Source organism: Rhinolophus hipposideros (genome assembly GCF_964194185.1).
Source record: "Rhinolophus hipposideros genome assembly, chromosome: 3".
Lineage (NCBI taxonomy): Eukaryota > Metazoa > Chordata > Mammalia > Chiroptera > Rhinolophidae > Rhinolophus > Rhinolophus hipposideros.
Genome location: NC_138049.1, coordinates 75,157,438 through 75,178,955, shown reverse-complemented (window position 1 = coordinate 75,178,955; position 21,518 = coordinate 75,157,438). Strand labels below are relative to the sequence as shown.

Sequence of the window (21,518 nt, the reverse complement as noted above, 5' to 3'; positions counted from 1 at the left end):
AATATACCAGAAACATCAGCTTTGGGTTCTTTACATATAAGGAGCACTTTTTACACAGCAAACATTCTCCAGATGTATGTATATCTAGATTTACTTAGGTCAAAGTGAGTGAAACACAGGTTTCAACCACCATATGAGAAATTGAGTCATAAGCCAGAAAAGGATTCCAAGGTGTATAGGTTTTGAGATATAAGTGAAATTATTGAAGAACACAACAATCTTTGTTTTCTTGAAATCTTTCAAATAGGATGGATTTTTGTCATTTTTTTTAAACCTCAAAGACATCGCGAAGCAGCTTTCAAATTAGTGATTATTCATTTTATCTCAGGACTTCTATTTTTGTCACAGTGTTTCAAAAAGAATCAGTACTTAACAAGTCATCAGGCTTTGTTACAGGTTTATGAAATTTTGGGGAGAAAGCTTTATGAATTGAAATAATCTTTTGAACATGTGTAGTCACTACTTAATAATTTTAATTTCATATTATTATAAGAATTTGTTTCAACAGGAGTGGTGTCATAATACTAAAGACACGGCAGCTTTAGAAATACACATGTGAATATTATAAACAGTAAAAATAAGAGAGGAAAAAAATCGTTCCTTTTACAAACTTTTTTATATTCTATTAACTGAGGTGGTCCAGTAGAAGATTAAAAATCTATGACCATCGGCACCGAGTCATGCATACATTTTAAAGTGTGTGATTTTGAGAGGACATGGACTCCATGTAGAGTAAATTTTAACGGAATACAGTTTCTGCTCATGCGATTTCTAATATTCACCCTTTTGCAGAATATACTTCTGTTATCTACATGAGATATATGAAGAACGTTTCCGCATTTAATGTAGTCTGTATCACATTCTCAAGCAACCCTTCTAAGATATTATATAAACACAAAAGGGAGCAGATACTAAGGAATTGAAGTGGATGGATTTTTATTTTCTATTACATTTGTAGTGTCTGTATTTGCCATCTCTTATCATCTGTATAAAAAGTCTTAACAACCTTCACAGATACCAGCCAAACCTATTTTTCCACGTCAGCTAGACATCTCACTGTTAGCTAGCATGCTTTATCCATTCTCTTATTTTTCTCTTTCAAGATCCAGAGGGAGAAAACTTTTCATTGACTTAACGTGATGTATAAAATGTAAAAGGTCATTTTCACACATGGCTTACCCATTATTGGAAAGCACCGCTGCTTTCCATTATTTTTTTTGTTATCAGATACTTTCTTTAGCATTATATTTTTAAGCCAAAAAATAAAAATTAAAGGTTCATAAATTCATGTTTACAAAGTTAGATTTTAAAAGTATTTTTGATGGCTTTAGTAAAATTGAATGCTCTTATATACATGTACTCTTTTGCTAAAAGTTATTCTTCATATTTATTGACTTAGCACCATGTCCTAAAAGTTTGTGTCGTGTTTTTCAGTGGTAAGAGGATAGAGTCCAGAGAATAATTTTGAAAAACATATCCAGAAGAATAGAAAGGGAGACTCTTAACTTTTAATACTTATCTCAGTTCAGTGAATAAAATTTTAGCCAGTATCACTAGATGGCAGGCTGTACTTTGGTATGGATAGTCATTTGAGGGGAAGCAGGGTGGATTAATCCAGTACTTTTGGTACTTTTTATGTATGTTTTTAGCCTGATTTATGAGAGGAAAAGGAAACTCGCCCATAGTATGAAGTGCATTTGTAACACATTTATTCCAACAAGTCAGGTCATAGCCTTTGCAATGCAGTATGTATCATTCTGGGACGTACACACTCAGACTTATGATATTCATAACCCTTTACTTTGTAGATTGAAGAAGTCGTATTTAAGTGATTAAAGCATTCTCCACTTTAAAGCATTACACTTTTATTTTCTTTTATTCCTATTGTGCAGGTGACTTGGATTATTACTGGTTGGATCCTGCCACGTGGCATAGCCGGGAAATATCACCAATTAGTTCGGTAAGCTTTCTGAAGTTGTAGTTTGAAATTTAGGGGTAATGTGTGCTGTTCATTGTCCTTTGTCTGATATGTGATGGATAGTAATCTTACTCTGCTTCGTTATACATTTCATGAGAGCAAATGTTGATTTCATTTAAAACAGAACAGTTTTGAATAAAAAAAGTTATCACAATAGTTACAGCAAATTTTAAATTAAGTAAAAAGCAATTATTAAATAATGACTATATGAAAATGAGATATTTTTTTCGTTAATGATATCAACATTAACAACTTAAAATACAGAATCAGTTTTCTTTATGTAAGCAAATATATATTAAATTTCAATTAATTTCATCTCAACTATTTTTTTAGAGATGTATTTAGTAGCTGACTACTTTTAGAACTACTTAGTATAGTGTCTACTGCAAATCAAATATAGCTAGTTGTAAATGGAAACTGTTATAACATGAATAGAGCCCACCAGAATCGCAAGTTACCTCTAGAGTGTCTTAAGTGAGTGTCTTATGTCATGATAGAAAACAACTTATGCTCTTTAAATTTATTCATGTTTTAATAGCATCCTGTAACGTGGCAACCATCTAAAGAGGGCGACCGATTAATTGGACGTGTTATTCTTAACAAGAGAACAACTATGCCCAAAGAATCAGGTGCATTACTGGGTCTAAAAGTAAGTATGCTGGTTTAAAGTGTTTCTTAAAGGGTGAGTTACAGTACGGACTGGGTTCAACAAAGTTTCTAACAATGGTTTTTTAAAGAGCTTCCTCTTTTCCAAATAAAGTCCTTCTAGTGAATATATTTTGTGAATGTATTGTATTGATGTCTTAGGGTAGATTTAGTATTGTATTGATGTCTTATGGCAGATTTAGTATTTTTATCTGGGTAAATATTTTTAAACTATTTTATTAAAATAGCATATAGATATGTTAGGAAACTGCAATAAAATATAGGAAAACTAAATTATTTTTCTCTGAATATAAAGTTCAAGGACGATTTTTACATCAGAAAGTTTTAATGGATGGTAGTAAAGTTAGATAATGTAGACTACATAATTTTATTATAATCTTGCCAAGGAACGTAAAACATCAATGAAGAGATGGTTTCCTAAGTGCAGTACAATTTATGATAATACCAAAAAAGTAAACTGTGTTTTTTAAGAATATTAATTGCCTTCTAACAGAGATAAGGAAAACTAATAAATTATAAAAGATTGTATTTTATTGTAGGAAATATATATATATATATATATATATATATATATATATATACAGTTTATTTATGTGTGCACATGTGTATGTGTATCAAATCACATTGTTTTATTTGCTTTCAGAAACTTAGAGAAACATTTAAAGATGTGGCTTCAAAATATTTACCTGGAGATTATAATACAGTTGTGTGATAGTTTGACCTCTTCAAAACCATTGACTGTTTATCCAAATATTTTTTTTTCACTCAATGTGCTTAATGGTTTCACTTTATTGATTATTAATTAATAATCAATAATTAATTAATTATAGCCATTCATTTCTCTTGCTATGAAATAATTCTGATCACCTCCAATAACCGAGCACATGGCTAAGAACTGCACATCAACCTCAACCTTTGAAAATATCCTTCCCACCAAAAAAATTAGCTTAGAAACTTTCAGATATATTTTAGTTACAGTGGAAAAACTGGATGCAAGTGTTAAATATTGAGTAATATAACTCAGACTTTGAGAGTTAGATTGGGACACATATTTCAAATGATGAGGTCATGGAGACGGTCAGTAGCAGAGATGAAGCTAGGGGACTCCTCTTTGACTGTGGTAAATTGCTTCCGAAAACTAGCTTGCCCTTGGTGTGAATTCCCAGTCTTTTTGTCTTAGACCTGCATTCTACTGAAAATATGCAAAAGAGATCAAGATCTGATGAAATAATATATCTGATGAAATACAATAACAATGGGCATTATATGCGTGTAGAAATACAATTTAAACGGTGGGCATGAATTGAGAGAATAAAGAAAAATGAACTTAAACATAAATACATGCTATTTGTTGGTAAGTAGGGGAGATCTAGCACTTGTCTTCTAAGGGTATGCATTATTCATGGTCCCCTTGTTTTGTTAGGTCAATATAAGTAATCAATATATAAGCTTCCTTAGGACACATGGTCATTTCAAATGTAATGAGATGTTTTCTTTTTAAAACTACACTGTTAGCTCCATTAATCAAAAACCTATTTCACTTCATTAGGGTCCCTACACTAAATACATCATAAAAGACTATGTGTTTAATTCCTAATAAACTTACGTTTCAAGATGAGTCTTGGGAACTTATAAATTTATAATTATCCAGGTTGTTGGTGGAAAAATGACTGACTTAGGACGCCTTGGTGCCTTCATCACCAAAGTAAAGAAGGGTAGCCTTGCAGATGTAGTTGGACACTTAAGAGCAGGTAAAGTTTCTTTTTTAACATTTAAACAATGGGTACTCTGTGCATGAGTTGGTGTTTTTCAATTTGGGGTAAGTTATATATAAGTCAGTTAAGTAAATAATTTTTATGCATGAATAAAGTGTTTTTTTCCTGATATGACTACTTACTGATTGCAATAATAGGTAACTGTACATCAGTAGCAGTTTGGAGAGAGTAAGGTTTGGAATCTTTTTTATTTATGTAAAAATAAATAGATGCAAAATGCTGAAGGATTTATCTTTTTCGTAAATGGCTTCATGACGTTGCTACAAAAATATAAACAATTTAGCCTTGTGAAAAAATATCACTATTTTATATGGTTTGTATAGCTATAGTAATTATACTGAAGTTTTTCATAGTGGTCGCAAAAAACTTATTCAGTAGCAGTGTTTTAAATAAAATATAATCCCAATCATATTTCATACACGGATTATATATTTTAATTTAAATATACTATATTGTACTCATGCAGATGTGCTACTTCTTGGTATTTGGAGATTTATATTATATTGCTCTGAAACATTAATATGACATAATAAAATAATTTAATATATTCAAATGTACCATATTCAGTAGCAACGTACTCTAAAATCTATTTTGACAAATTGTTTACTTTTTGTTTTAGTTAAAATCATAATAACATATTTTTGCAGTTTAATTCAACATTTAGTAGAAATATTTTGGTTAGAGTGTCAGCTTATGCATTTGCAAGACAATTATTTAAAAAAAGAAAAAAACACACAAAATAGACTGAACTATAAAATTACAGATTAATAACCCATAGCACATAGAAAGAGAACATTTCTAGGCTATGTTTTCAGTTTTTATACTTTAAGATTGTAATTGTTGAGAACTTTAGAAAAATATTTTATGACTGTTAATGACAATTTTATTGTAATTGATTACCAGGATATCAGCTGAAAAATCGTATGTTTTGTCTTTGATAGGAACATGCTATGCAAGTGTTGTATAGGGAGAAAATCCAAATCAGGGATTTTTTTTTTATTGTACATGCAACTTTGAAGATGTGTAGAGGTACATTGCACCATTATTTCTTATCAGAGACTAGTTATGATTCTAAATCTATCTCAATCAGGAGTGACTTTGTTGGTAAACTCAGTCTTTGCTTGTTTAATAACTCAAAAATAAGCTTTACAAAGTATAAGAATCTGTGTTGACCATTCCAGTGTAAGATAGCTTTAACTACAGAATTCGAAATTTGCAAATCAGATTATAAAAATAACATCTTGATTTTGTCTTTGTGTTTTGGTAGAAGATTACTTAAGAAAGTCAGTGCAAAGTTTTTTTGTATAATATATCCCTTAGTGATTAATTTCATTATTTAACACCCTTACGTGCTCAGCCTGAGAAACTTAGATCTAAAATGTTAAAAGCTAAACTTAAATAAACATAAAACATCCTAATATACTTGTATCTTCACTTTAAGCAACAGATGTATTGGAAAAATTATTTTAAAAAGTTAGATCATATATTTGTTTTCCATTATAATGTAGGGACTATTTTTCCTTCTATTTGCATATAAATATCATTGGTCTATAAAACCACAGTGCTGTGTTTTTTATTGGCATGACCTTTGTTCAACATTCGCAGTCTTGCTTTAATCTTGCCATAGCTTTCTTTACTGCAGACCCCTTAAATCCATGCACCATACCGCTCCTTAATATAATCATCAAAAACAAAATGGACTCTGACGCTTTCCTTCTTAAGACCGTTCAGTATCCCCCAGTCATCATCTGCTCAAGTCAAAGCTCTGTAGTTTGGTCCTCTACTAACAATTCCAGCTACTTCTATTACCATTCACTTTGCCCTGCAGCCCTGGCACTCTACCTGTAGGTCCCTGGCAAGCTGTTTCAACCTACAAGACCCAGTCAGTGTCTCTAGTCTTCCAGATTTCTTTTCTGCTCTTGTGCTCTGCTTGTTGAAGTCCTGCATCCTTCAAAACTCATCTAAAGTTGCCTTAATTCTAAAGTGTTTTCTGATAGCGCACCTGGAGCAGTAACTAATTTCTAACCTCCGTGGTGCTACCTGGCTCTGTGTTTCTCCCCCACCAAATTTAAGCATAGATAAAGTCTCTTTGTCATCTTTGTATGATAATCTATCTCTCTGCCTGAAGAGATTATTCATGTGTAAATAAATGTTGTTAAAGATACCACCTTCTGGTTTAGGAGGTATTGATTTGTAAATAAAAAATAAAGTTAATTTGATATTAAAAGTTATGATTCCAGATTGCCATCTAAAAAGAGGAGAATTTTATAACGCAGTGCTTTTTCAAAATGTTGATTGCTGCTCATTACTGGGTAGCAAAATTGATTAAACGGTTTTCATCCATCATTTGTTAAAAAAGTAAAATAGAACATAATAGAATAGAAAACATCAGGGTAAGTATTGTTTCAGAAAATGTTTTTTTCTTTCATACACACACATATACATATATACATTCACATGATGTAAACTTTATTTCTTCTCTTGGTCAAAAAAATTTAGAAGACTCCTAATACATTTTAAATTTGTAATTATTTTATTTATTTTCTTATAATGAAGTATATTTGTTGCCTAATTGATAAATATTTCTAGGGAACTTTTTAGGTCAAACTATTAGAAGTCATTTAGCTATTGGTAATAACCATACTTTTATCAAACCAAAGCAGCTTGTGCTTTTTTGAGTATAGCAAATATTTTTTTGGGGGGGGGAATTACTTTAAAATGCCTATTAAAACAAAAATTTCTACTTAAAAAAACAGCTAAAAACTAAAAGATTTTATGTTTATCGTTAGCTTTAAAATGTGTAATGATGATATTAATTCATTAGTTCACCACGTATTTATTTAGCTACTAAAATGTTATAGACATTGAGAACAAAATAAGCAGAAACCAAATAAATTATGATGCCTCAAAATATCATTGAGGCTGGGATATTTTAACTGATTCTACCATTGATAATTGAAAGGTACTGGACAGAGCACCATTTGGGACCTAAAACTATGCTAAGTATTTATGAAAATAAATATTATTTCCCAAATGATCTCTAGTGAAACTCTAGTTAAAACAGCAACAGTAAGCTGTGACCCCATCTATTGTAACATTGTATTATGTACTCTCCTTAATTAATCTTGGAATATTTAATAAAGTAATGAGTACTATTAATATTTTATTATTTTAAAAATATTACCTTATTTTATTTTAATGCTCATAAATATATATTATGTATAGAATGTGTGTGTTATGAACATCTGGAAGTGGGTTAACTGTCATGCAACAGTTTTACATCTGCTTGCTTTGTAACTTTGCCATAGCTACCTGCGTTACCCTATGGGTATGAATTCAAGTCCTTTCATGCATTTTTATTCTGTTGTGCATTTAGAGAAGACAATGAAGCATGAGTTATAATTGGAAAATTCATGCTAACAAATGCTAATTGCAATTTCTACCAAAATAAAGCAGGATTTATGCAGAATTTAATAAGAATCCTTCACATTTCGAGGCACCTACTTTTATTATATGGAGGGCATGCTGCTAATTATTATTTTTTAATGTTTCCAAATAAGCTGTGCTAATTCCATCCCATAGCATGAGATTATTTTTATGTTATTTCTGGTATATTTCAGAGGATAAAGACAGTTTTGTATTGTACTGTTTCCAGTGACCAGTAGTATTCATAAGGGAAAAAAAGAGAAAAAAAAGAAAGAAGAAAAAAGTGTTTAGAAGAACCATTTAGCTGACATTATATGGCAATCAATTTTCTTTTGAGAGCAGAGCCTAGACATTTAAATTATTTGTATATGTTTTGCATTTCTTTGTAAAAAAGAGAAAAGATAAGAAAAATAAACAGAATATATAAGGTAAAAAAATACCCTTTTTTTTAAATTCAAGGGGATGAAGTTCTAGAATGGAATGGTAAACCCCTGCCGGGAGCTACAAATGAAGAAGTTTACAACATTATTTTAGAATCAAAATCAGAACCTCAAGTTGAAATTATTGTTTCAAGGCCTATTGGGTAAGGCTAAAAAAACTTACTTCTTAAGTTTAGTGAATTACATGTATTAGCAGGGTTTTAAAAAGAAGTTTATACATTCATACAGTACATGTTAACATGGATAGTTTTTTCCTTCAATTATGGGCATATATTTTAGATTTTTTAAATTTCTTAGTTTTTTAAACCTGAATACTGAATATTCTTCACCACATTTTAGAAGCTCCACAATTTAATAATCTTAATATCAAAAACTATTGATATGCATTTTTAGAAGTAAAATATAAAGTAAAATATTACTTTTAATAACAGAACTATTTATTTTTAGTAATTCTAATTCAATGTGTAGTTATTTCCTTAAAGAGAGTCACTAATAAATTCATCTTGTGATATTTAAAATAGTAATGATTTCATATCTCTACATGAACTTTTCTATTATTAAAAAATAGATATTTTTTCTACATCTTTACCCATTGGTAGTGCCAACTTTTATTTAAAAATCAAGTATGAAATCTTTTAAAAATGTATTTGATCATAAAAATTGATATGATATTTTTTTAAACTTCCATTTTGGCATAATTAAATTACCTACAGCCAATGGGTTATTTTCTGTATCTGTGTTTAGAATTCCCCATATTGTTATATTTTCCTGGCAAACCCACAGTTCCAAAATATTCAGTTTTCCCATCTAAAATTTTTTGAAAGGCATTTTGAACTGTCTCATTATAATTGGCTTAAATTATTTTTGGAAATAATTTCCGTTTATTTCCCATTTTATAAAATATTGAGCCATTAATTAAAGATTTTTATGTTGAAAAAGTAGTAACCTTAATTTTTTGTTCTCATAAATATATGTCAATGCAAAACATACAAGGAAATATAATTATTCTAATTCTCAAAAGAATGAAAATGTATGATCATATATTCCAAAGAATAATATTAATATATAAACCTCCAAAATAAAGGCAAGCTTATAACCAATTTTAAGTGATGATTATTAAGAGTAAACATTGAAGACATTTGCAAAAGTATTATACATTTCCATTTTTAAAACATAGCGACATTATATAATTTATGCTAGTTTTACATAACATTTGTTCTAGTGCTGAGGTAAATATGAGGCTGGAAAAGAGGTAAGTAATTGGAAAATGAATCAAAAGTATAAAAAATAAAATTTTAAATCAAGCATTGTGCACATTGCCAAATACTTTCAAATATATAGTGGTTTAAAAGTAATCAGCTAAAACATCACTAATTTATGGCGACTTTAAAAAACTAACAATTAAAGTGGACTGGAATAACATTATTTTTACTTTTGTATAAAAATAATTTAAAAAGTGCTAATGTGCATAGCCAAATGCTAAACTGTTGTGGACTATGGAATTCAAAAGAATATGAAATTAAAGATGATATTTAAATGAAAATCAAATCTGACATCGATTTTTCAGTTAATGGAGAAATTATTAGAACCTAGAAAAATAATCCTACCTATATTTAATAACTATGTTTAATGTAGTTCTGTAATTAATTTCAAGGAGAAGGCAAATATGTATTCATGGTTTCGTGGTATAGTGATTCCAAGAATCATTCCAAATATAACATAGGCACATTGATCTGCATGATCTAATCATTATGGAAAGTAATATGACAGTTCCTCAAAAAATTAAAAATAGAACTACCATGTGACCTAGCAATTCTATTTCTGGGTATTTATCCAAAGACATCCAAAACACTAAATTGTCAACATAGATGTCCCCTGTTTTCATTGCAGCATTATTTACAATAGCCAAGATATTGAAGCAACCTAGGTGTCCATCGATAGACGAATAGATAAAGACGATGTAGCACAGACATACAATGAAATACTACTCAGCCATAAAAAAGAATGAAACCTTACCATTTGTATCCACATGGATGGACCTAAAGGGTATTATGACTAACCATGATACTGTATACCTGAAACTAATATAAAATAATATTGAATCTCAGTTGTAACTGGAAAAATAGTTTTAAAAGATATAAAGGATTAAGAAGTACAAATTACCACTTATAAATATAGTCATGGGGGGGGGTAAAGTACAAGACAGGGAATATAGTCAATAATATTGTAACAATTGTGTATGGTGTGAAATAACTACTAGACCTACCCAGATGATCACTTTGTAAGGTATATGAATGTCTAATTACTATATTGTACCCCTGAAACTAATATAATGTTGTATGTCAGGTGTAATTGGAAATGAATTTAAAAAGAGAGACATAAAATAGGAAACAAAACAAAAAAACCCAAGGTCTAAGAGACATCAGTACATCAGTCATCATGAGTTATTGACCATTTTTGCCAACCTACGAAATACAATATTCTTGACCTTTATGCTTATAATTGTTATTGGAACTATTCTGCTACCTCACTGGTGTGTAAACGTCAAGTGGAAATTTGTGACTAAAAATATACTGAAGCAATTAACATGAAATCAATTTTAATTCAAAATCACTTACATTTTTTTTTACAACTTTTTCACAGTTTTTCTTTCACAAATATATAAAACCCAAAGCTTGTATCTGCTTTAAGAGTTCCAAACTCAAATTTTCATAATTGACCCTCAGGCTGATTTTAAAAGAACTTGTACTATCTAAAAAACTGTTTGTGGATTTTTAAAAAATTTCCTTTAATTTGCTGAGATGAATTTAGAAGAAGGTAGCAGAAGATACACAGTTGGTTTCTTTTCTTGTGTCTTAAGTATTGCAAATTAATCTCTTAATTATTATATAAAACCTTCATTTTACAAAAATTAGTATGCAAAAATATATAACGTGTATTTATAAAATATACAATACAGGACGTAGTGTCATTTCTAAGAGGTATAAATTGTAATAGGATATGAGAGGCAGGAAAATAATCAAATAGAGAAAACTGTTTTTGTTTCTATTCCGCCCAAAAGTGCAAAGAAAATCACATTGAAGTTAGATAATAAGGTAAGTAGTTCGAAATTCTTAAACAATATTATCTAATAATTCTATTGGTACGAGGTTACTCCAGTCTGCTTTAATATGTTAATACTTGCATATTGTTGATCTCCTTAAATTTATACTAAAATATCTGTGGGAAATCAGAGATAGGTAGTTCTGTGTAGCACAATTCCTAAACCAAGCTGGTCCAGGGTTGCTAAGGTCACAGTGAATAAATGGATTAAGTTGAGGTTACATTAAATATTTATTCAGAGTAATTTGTGTGACAGCAATGGGTGTTCTCACAAGTCACTTTCTAATCGTATAGTAAATGACCATATATTTAGCTAACTTCAGTATAGAGATATGAATCTCTATATAGGGTTATATATGTGTATATGAATTATATATTCACATATATAAAGTATTTTGGCTTTTTTGTTGCAAGCTTGTACCATTTTTAATTTTCAAAGCAATTCATCCTTTTCATTTTATTAACTTTGCCCATGATATTCACCACATTATTTTATTATCAAGAGATGTTTCCATCCCTTTCATTCAGTAAACTCTTTCAGATGTGTTTGTAAAGCATATTACTGATTTGTAAAATATGTGTCATTTTGATTTTCTAGAATTGAAGTAAAATATTACCCTTAACATTTTTTTTATTTCCAAAACCTGCTGTTTTGGTAGTAAAAATATTGTGGTAATTTTAGCCACAATATTAGTCTGATTGTTGTCATGTTAAAGTGTTTTGCTATTAAATATGTAAAAACTTATTTTTACTGCAGTTTTTATTTTTGTGTGGTGTTTGACATTCATGCACATTAGTAATTGCCTTAATAGTAACTCCTGTCCATTTCCACACCTGTAAAAACCCAAAAGGATTTTTCACACCACTGAAGTAAAATGTGGCTGTGATTGCCTCAGGCAGGGTAGTTTAGCTAATGGGATTTTCACCATACCCTATTTCTTTTAGTGACATTCCACGGATTCCTGAGAGCTCCCATCCTCCACTGGAGTCCAGTGAGTATAAGATTTCCTTGTTAGTGAATGAAATTGAATAAATATTGAAGAATAAAGATTTTCCATTTTCTTCAGCTATTTGATATAAATGAATTGTTGTTACTATACTAAGGTTATATCCAAAGATATCAGACGTTGTCAACCATGACAAACATTGGAAACTCAAAATTCCACTTTAAGATTTTTCTTTTTCTACTTTTTTTTTTTTTGATCTACAAAAATCTTTACTGGCGATAATACCTTTCTGCATCAGTTATTATATCGGTAATAGTTCTAGTTGCTGTTCCTAAAAATGTATTATACAGTGATTATTCAGTATGATTGGTAATTAGGTCAATCTCATGAGAAGTATAGTGAAGGAAACGGGCACATGAACAGATGGGCTGAAAGCAGCACATCAGTGTCCCTTGTGATCATGGAAGTGAGTGCGTGGAATAGAGGTAAAGTACAATGGATATAAGTGGGTCAAGGGACAGTGAGGCTAGAGTGTGGAGTTATCTAATGAGCATTAAAGACACTTCAGATAAGAGAAGATGACAATGTGTACAATAAAGTATAAATAAGTAATGAAGTTTTCAAGGAGAATGTGGAAGTGACCCAAATATTTACTTTGCTGTGGATCAGCATTGAATTAATAATATTTGACTTCAATCACCAACTGTTATGTACCCCAGCTAAAAAATATAAATACATGGTGACTTAAGGGGAAAACAAGTGACAGTGGTTGTAAAGAGGTATGAAATATATGAGTGCGATAAACGAGGAGCCAGAAGTTAGGTGAGTATATCAAATGTATACTGTTTGTGCATCGTGTTGTGCATACTGGCTAGAAATGAGCTCATGTTTGGTTTTGAGCTTTCTCATAACCAGTACACAAAGGGAAATGGAACCAAATGCATAATTTAAAGTGTTGATACTATTTAAGGCTAAGCCGTTCTAATATTAAAAACAAACTGATTGTTAGAAGCAACAGCATTCTTGTACTAAGACCTAAGGAAACAGTTATCCTAAGGATGCTTGATAAAGAAGACATCCTAACAAAGAATTTTTTAGCACTTTTTCTTATAGTTAAAAGTCTTTGGAGGCCACAGAATGATGCTATATGGCTTTATTTAAGCTTAATTTACATGCATAGAAAAAAATGTATGGATGACATATCCTTAAACAATGCTCCATAAATAGTGTTTTATCAGTAAAGGGTTCAAGGTTATACTTGCTGGGATAATAGCATTATGCAGCAATTTTATACTGCTGATGGTGTCGGGGTATACTTTAACAGTGATCTGGGAAGAAAGAGTTTTCATTTGAAAAAGGAGAGAGAAGAGCCAATCACTGATTGGCTGAGTGGGGAGCCAGCCTCCTCCACAAGAAGGTGAAGCAAGTCACTTGTGATGAATCGCTACAGACAGGATTCTCTGACAACATTCAGTGCTTAGATTGGAAGAACTAAACTGAGATAGATGGTAAATCTTATGTTAAAACAGGGTTGAATTGCAGGCTTAGATATACTCATAAATTATGTTATGTGTGCATACATTCTAATTTCAGTAAGGATGGTCCAAATTGGATGATTCTTTAGCCAATATAATTAATGTAATGTGTACCATCTTTCTTATCACTAAAAGTGTGGAGCCTTTCACCTACATGTGAGGCTTTACAAGGGCCTAAACTGAACAATACTCTCTAGAAATGTAGAAATTCAATACTTACAAATTGAAGCGAATAAATACATCTGATTATATCACTTTAAATACCTTTCAAATAGGCAATTAATCAAAGAAGACAACGTACTAACTTTGCTACTATCCAATTGAAAATAGGTTCTGCTGGTATTAATGGTATTTAATTATATTGGTTTTATACAAATAACAGATGCAGTTAACATTTTATAAAAAAGTATTTATTCCCTTCACAAATGTTATAAATATGTTACTGAAGATTACTTAATTTTTTATTTTTTAATTTTTATTTATTTTTTATTTTAGGTTCAAGTTCCTTTGAATCTCAGAAGATGGAAAGGCCTTCCATTTCTGTTATTTCTCCAACAAGTCCTGGAGCTCTAAAAGATGCCCCACAAGTCTTACCAGGACAGCTTTCTGTATGTATTTTTTTGTACATGTTGAAGACTATTAGTATTTACTCATACTGTTCTGAGTCTATCTTAAAAGAAATGTGTGGCTTTCTTTGAAGCTTGTGATATTTCCATAGTAATTTAACACCATAATCTACTTCATCAATTTTTTATGCATTTATTATATTATTCATTTGTTCACATATTTATTTGGAAGTATTTATTGAGTGCCTACAATATCCCAGATGTTCTGAACATTAAATGATAACATAAGTAAATAAAATAGCCATTATATTTTGTGTGGTATATAAAAGTTTCTGAAGTAAGTCGTTGGTTAGACATAATAGACTTAGAAAGTCATGTTCCATTTACTTAACAACGTTGTGAGCCAGGAGCCTGAAATATTTAAAGTTAAAATATTCTTTTTAACTTTTTTAGACATTTGATGAAACTCTTTATGCAGATATCAGTCTGAAAAAGCTAGTTTTCCTCACTGTTGCCTTATTTATGATCTGGGAAAAGCTGAAGTAAAGAAACTATGGCTTTTAGGAAAAGCCACATCTATATAGTTTATGGTAAAATACTGGACATTTGTATGAATAACTAAAAGAATATCTTGCTTCAAATTAATTATTCTATAAATGTTAGTTGATCTTTTGCTTCATTAATAAAGAGTGGATTTCTATAAGTCCGTTTTTGCTGCGGTTGGTTTTACTTAAACAAGAAGATAACTATAAGCTTGATGTTACTTTTAAAACCTTTTAAGTTTTTAACCTTTTTAGTTTTAACTTCTGTTTTTAGTAGATTGAATATCTTTGTAGAGTCTTTTGTGTTTATCTGCCCTGCATCCTTTTTTCTCATTGTGTGTGTGTGTGTGTGTGTGTGTGTGTATGTGTGTGTATGAATCTCTCATACACTCCACCTCTATTTTAAGAGGGACATAAATCCATTTTGGTTTTATGAAAAATACATCTCTGAAATTAACTGAGAACAGAGATGACAATTCATACAGACCCAGGCTTGATCCTTAATCTGCCCCTTACTGTGAAAGACCAATCCCATGGTAAATTATTTTATATGCAATAATGACTCTTAAATATGTTCCAGTATATACCCATTAAACAGCTTATGCGCATAGTTCTTATTTATCCATAAAACCAAAACTGGCTTCTAAATTTAAAAATAATAATAATAAAAAATTGTCCCTTGTCAATGCAACTGTATTGACTGCTGAAATTCTGCTTCTTGGGATTCTAATAATAGTTTTTCAGTGTGTCTTTTCCCAATTTTCTTTATACAAACTATCGTGAACTATTATTATTTGGCCTTCATTAGTTTGAATGCATCATTTATGCACGGCACCTTCCTTTGTTCTTTTTCTCTTTCTCTCATGAAATTCACCTACGATAGGTTAATTATAAAAATTAAATGAGAAAAAAAACAGAAAACAACAGTACCTGGTGTAAAATAGGCCCACAGTAAACATGTTTCCTGATGTCTTCCAAATCACTTGTATATATTGTTCCTAACATCAAGTCTCATTCTATTTCAACTATATATGGTACTACAAAATGTATTTGGCCAACTATAATCATTAAGCACTTATAATCACCAAGCACTGGGGTTAGCATTTAAAACAAACAAACAAACAAACAAGGAAAGTGTTTTCAATATCTTTCACTTCCCTTAGTTTTGTATAAAATTTTTATCATTAGTTTTATTTTCATAACATGATATAAGAGAGTATAACACTGGACTTAATAACGCTCCATTATAAGTCCTGTTTAAAATGCATGAAGAGAAAAGTCAAGTTCTAGGTGTTAATGCTTTCAAATTGGTATTCTTTTCAGAAATAATACCTATCATTCAACTATATTGAAATTTAAAATGTCTTTCTTTGAAAACAATTTGAGTATTTTTTGATAAAATTATAGCTTGTAATCTACAAATAATTCCTTTCTTCATTGCTCCTAGGTGAAACTGTGGTACGATAAAGTCGGACACCAGCTGATTGTAAATGTTCTGCAAGCAACAGACCTACCTTCTAGAGTAGATGGGCGTCCCAGGAATCCCTATGTAAAAATGTATTTTCTTCCAGATAGAAGGTAGTGAATAATTTTAGAAAAAAATTTGCAACAATCTTCACTAATAGAAACGGTGGAATTTCCCCTCCTGGGACATAATTTTACTTACTTTGTAAGCTTTATTGAGGTAAAATTGATATACCAAAAATTGTGCATATTTATGTATTCATTTTTATGAGTGTGGACATATGCATAGACCTTTGATAGTTTTAAAATATAATAGATTATTCTCTGAGGGAATAAACTGCATTATCCCTGAGGAAAAAAAATCCCTCAAACCTTGTTAGTTTTTTGAAAATAATCTGCCAAGTTTTAAATTTTTCATTACTTTAGTCATATGCCTATTAGTCTTTGATAGCTGTACATCATTTAGGATGTACCTTTGTATATGTCCACCTATAATCACAATCACTGCTTATACTGTAGTTAAAATTAGAATAGTATTAACCTCTACAGTGTTTTTAGACATATTAAAAGGTATGAATTAAAAATAGTAAAAATCCCAATAGCAGTATTACATGTAGCTACAGTAGATGGCAGCATACACTTGTTTTTGCTTTTTCATTTACAAAACATACTTATTTTTCAGTGATAAAAGTAAAAGGAGGACCAAAACAGTAAAGAAAGTACTAGAGCCAAAATGGAATCAAACTTTTGTCTATTCACATGTACATCGTAGAGATTTTAGAGAACGAATGTTAGAAATAACTGTGTGGGATCAACCAAGAGTGCAAGAAGAAGAAAGTGAATTTCTTGGAGAGGTGATGTATATTGTAAAGATTCAAGTCAAATGCTTATTGAAAGTTTTGCGATATCTATTAATTAGGGTTACTTTTTTCTTATGTTTTGGTAAATTTGTTTGATTTAATTTGAGAACTGCCCTTTCAGATCCTCATAGAATTGGAGACAGCACTTTTAGATGATGAACCACATTGGTATAAACTTCAGACACATGATGAATCTTCACTACCTCTGCCTCAGCCATCACCTTTCATGTCAAGGCGACACATTCACGGAGAAAGCTCCAGCAAAAAACTACAAAGTAGGTTAAATTATGTTGTAGTGATCTAGTTGGTGATTACCATTCTAGATATTTTTTAAATGTTTTTTAGAGATCAAAATATTGGAAAATTATTCAACTATGTAAAGACACCTGGCAAAACTATTTTCTCCATTTTCCTAACGAAAGTTTTATATACGAGTATATGCTGAGAGTGCCAAAAAAAAACACCTATTTTTTTTACTTTACTAACAATTTTCTAAAAAACTTTACTAACAATTGTCACCCCAGTAAACGTTAATTTTTAAAAAAAAAAGCATACAAGTGGACATCTGGGCCAACGTTGCTCAAGCAGTAGTTCGCCGTAATCAGAAGTTTCTGGATGCTGATACACCTCTGGTAATTGCAAAAGTCAAACGTGATGTATATTTATCTTTTGTTATTGGCATATGTTGAGTATTACAAATTTAATACAGTTTTCCTTTCTTAAAATGTATATACATTTTTTTGGCACCCTCTGTATATTAGCGTAATTCCAGAGCTGAAAGTTTAGAAATTTTGATTTATAATTCATTGCCCATTACTGATTCAGTTGTTAATGGGGGAATTGATAGAGTAATTTCTGTCGTTATTGATGGGTTACTACTTATATATAGCAACATAATATAACTTTATAGTTCCTGGGTATTTTTAGTATTATTCATTAAAAAATTAGAAAAACATTGTAATATATGTATTATTCTTTTGGTGATTGAGAAAAACAGTATTTTTCTGTACATATATCCATTAAATTTTGAGTTATGACTAAATCTTTAATTGAGTTAGTGAAACTTAGAAGCTTCACTTTGGTAATCTAGAAACAAATTATATTCCTCATATAATTAAATATTTCATGTTAGTGCTTCTCCAATCAAGCATTTCCTCAAAATTAATGTTTAATGCAGTATAATGGTAATTTTGAAGGCTAAACATAAATAATTCATAAAGAGCCTTGATGTCCTTTCAAGAAGATGAGCTCAGTAGAGCTCCAGTGAAGAGAGATTTCTTTGAACCTTTGTACTCAGCCCCATCTTTCCTGAACTAAAAAGGAGGGCACTTAACTGGTTAGGAAAAAAGGTGAAAAGCTTTGCTATAGGCTTTTAGTATAATTCTTGAATTGAAGAATATTTTGAAAAGTCAATGAAGTCCCCTTCCTTCTGTTTGTCTTCAGTGATTTTAAGGAAGAAATACCGAGAAAATATTATCCTTGGAGAACAAACATTACTTTAACAAATCAGCTCATTATTTAGTTTGTATGATTCTTGTTCAAAAATATGTGGTAATATAATTAGCTTGATATTTAAAAAAAAAAAAAAAAACTGTGACCATGTCCTTTACATTTCATAAAACAACGAAACACCGAGGTATCTGTTTTGCCTTATTGCTGTGCAGGATCTCAGCGTATCAGTGACAGTGACATCTCAGATTTTGAGGTTGATGATGGTATTGGAGTAGTTCCTCCAGGTGTGTGGGTGAAGAGCATGGCCCTGCTTTGCTGTATTTCTCCGCTTGTTCTCACCGTCCATTGCAGGCTTCTTTGGGATACTGATCTGGAGCTATGGCACAGGGAAATCAGTATTTTATTATTCCATGGTGACTTGTGTTCCAAATTATTAAGAACGTTTAAAATTGACTCGCAACTATTCATGAACATCCCCACTTATTTAATTGAGTCTGATTCTTTCTTAGAAGCATGGTTGGTTAGGTTAAACTCATTATTTGGCAATGCTGTGAGCATAAGTGAAAATACGAATTTCGTGTTGAAAGGATGTGTTTAATTTCCTTAAATAAAAATTATCCTGTGTTTTATATTGTATGTCTATGATTTTCCTTACTCTGTTTCTGAAAATAATGTGGCCTTCCATGGAATATACTGAAAAAGGTGCATGGCAGGATTTCAAATTGCATGTCGCATGTCTTCACTTTTAATGCTTTTGTGATGTGTTTACCACAGATTGTAATAGAATGTGTATGTATGTTTTCAAATAAGGAAATGCTTTAGAAAGATTCCCTGTTCATTCCAAGTCAACATTTTTGTCACTCTATAAGTTAGTAAAGATTTTTGACATTATGGAGTTTAAATCTGTTTCTCATCTGATTCTTTTTTCAAAAAAATGAGTAAAACCAAATAGTGAAGGCTTATTTTCTTGGCACTGATCCTGTACTATTTCCTCGATTTACTAATAAAAACTAAGGAAATATAAAATAAGAAGTAATTAAAGAAAAAATGTTGGGACATATAAATATGGATTATTAAAGGCTTTTCTTTAGGATGGTGTTGATATATGTCCCCTTAATTTATGCAATTTCTCAGAAGGGGATACACTTAATTTGAGGGTAGTGATTTTGGCAAAGTCAATAGACAGATTCCACACTAGTGACTAAATTCACAATTTGGAGAGGTACATACAACTTCATTAAAACTTGGAGGAAATTATAGAGTTCTCTAAAATTAGGTTTCATTTGCTTCCATAATTTAGAGAAAACATAGTATTTAATTGCTGTATTAAAACAATAAAACTGGTGGTGTGCACTTCTACAAATTAATACTTAGATATTACTCTTGGATATCAGATCTTCAGGAGAGTTTAGATAATCGTGGGTAGTAGTGGATAACATTTCATACCTTGTTTTCTTTTTTCTTTGTTTTTTATTTCTAGAAGGATCATAATAATTGGATACAGTCTCCACAGAAACTTTAACAGAAAATTTAATAGAATATTATTTTTTTAATGAAATTGAAAGCAGCAAAGTGCTTGTGTATTAAATCCATTGGCATATTTATATAGGAATCAAATGATTCCCAGTAGGAAAGTCATCAAACCTTCCTAAGGAGAATGTTGGCTGTTAATCAGCCTTAGTGCTGTTGTCAACCTATCTAAATAGAATTTACTTCTGTGGGTGGTGCTCATATTTTTTTTCACCTAAAATTTCATATTTTATGATGAAGCAGCATAGTGAATGAATTAATTAATAAATGGCAAGTTCAATAAATAGTATTATAAAATGGTGAGTTTCTTCTCTTCCCCACAAGATCACAAGGACAACAGCCAAAATGGGAGTTATGGGACCCACTACAGATGGACATCACCAAAGAACACTGAATTATAAATATATTTATATTCCATACTGAAATATACCATATCATGGAGTTTGCAAACATATATAACCTCTTTTATCATATAGAAATAGTATCTAAATTATCATTTCAAATGTTCATTTTTCATTTAGCATTTAAAATATAATGAATAAATTACATAACCAATACTTAATATTTTATATTTTACATTCAGAAATTAATAAAGGAGATAATACGATTTATTTGTATTTTCAAGTGTGCCTTTATTGGCTTGAAGTGGGTATATGGTAGCTTCAAAATATACATATGTGTGGCAAATATATATATAGCAAGCCACTCAATATTATATAATACATTTTCAATAAAGAGAAAGATGAGCATGGGTGAAATAAAGGCAACCAGCTTAAAAAAAAAAGTGAGGGGATAAGTTAACGAACAAGTGTGTTGATACATTCGTATATACTTTTAGAGGCTGATTACAGATCTGCTTCTACATTTCCTAGCATCCAGTATGAAGAGATGTAGATGCCAGTTCTACATATGTTTTAATGCACTCAGTGAAGTTTCTGGTTGTACCTAAGAAGTTCAAAAGCTTGATTTAAATTTCCTACCATAGCTATACTTTAAACTTTCTAATACCTTGACTTTTCTCAGAACCACAGAGTTCCATGCTCTTGTGTGATATATTTACTATGTTTCCCAGTTAGGGAATCTAAGGTTCTGAAAGCAGTTGAAGCCTCTGGGACAACATTTTATTACCTTTATAGTTATCATAGCCTTATTGTTATCTGAAATAAATTATTTTTATTTCTACTTAAGAAGAATGAAAATAACCCTATACAGATTGCCCTCATCTGAGGCAAGGC

The 21,518-nt window shown here is 30.6% G+C and overlaps 1 protein-coding gene across 50 annotated transcripts in view; it reads left to right on the top strand.

Moving 5' to 3' along the window:
• RIMS1 (regulating synaptic membrane exocytosis 1) overlaps window positions 1-21,518 on the top strand; it is a gene marked incomplete at its 5' end in the record, with an annotated part of 450,322 nt that overhangs the window by 295,226 nt on the left and 133,578 nt on the right. For all 50 annotated transcript variants that reach the window (XM_081034434.1, XM_081034420.1, XM_081034418.1 and 47 more), the window contains 10 exons: window positions 1,893-1,960; window positions 2,517-2,627; window positions 4,296-4,395; window positions 8,305-8,428; window positions 12,333-12,379; window positions 14,365-14,477; window positions 16,425-16,555; window positions 17,124-17,295; window positions 17,423-17,576; window positions 18,966-19,037. In XM_081034434.1, coding sequence (XP_080890560.1) covers window positions 1,893-1,960; window positions 2,517-2,627; window positions 4,296-4,395; window positions 8,305-8,428; window positions 12,333-12,379; window positions 14,365-14,477; window positions 16,425-16,555; window positions 17,124-17,295; window positions 17,423-17,576; window positions 18,966-19,037 — 1,092 coding nt within the window. The remainder of the gene's footprint in view (window positions 1-1,892; window positions 1,961-2,516; window positions 2,628-4,295; window positions 4,396-8,304; window positions 8,429-12,332; window positions 12,380-14,364; window positions 14,478-16,424; window positions 16,556-17,123; window positions 17,296-17,422; window positions 17,577-18,965; window positions 19,038-21,518) is intronic.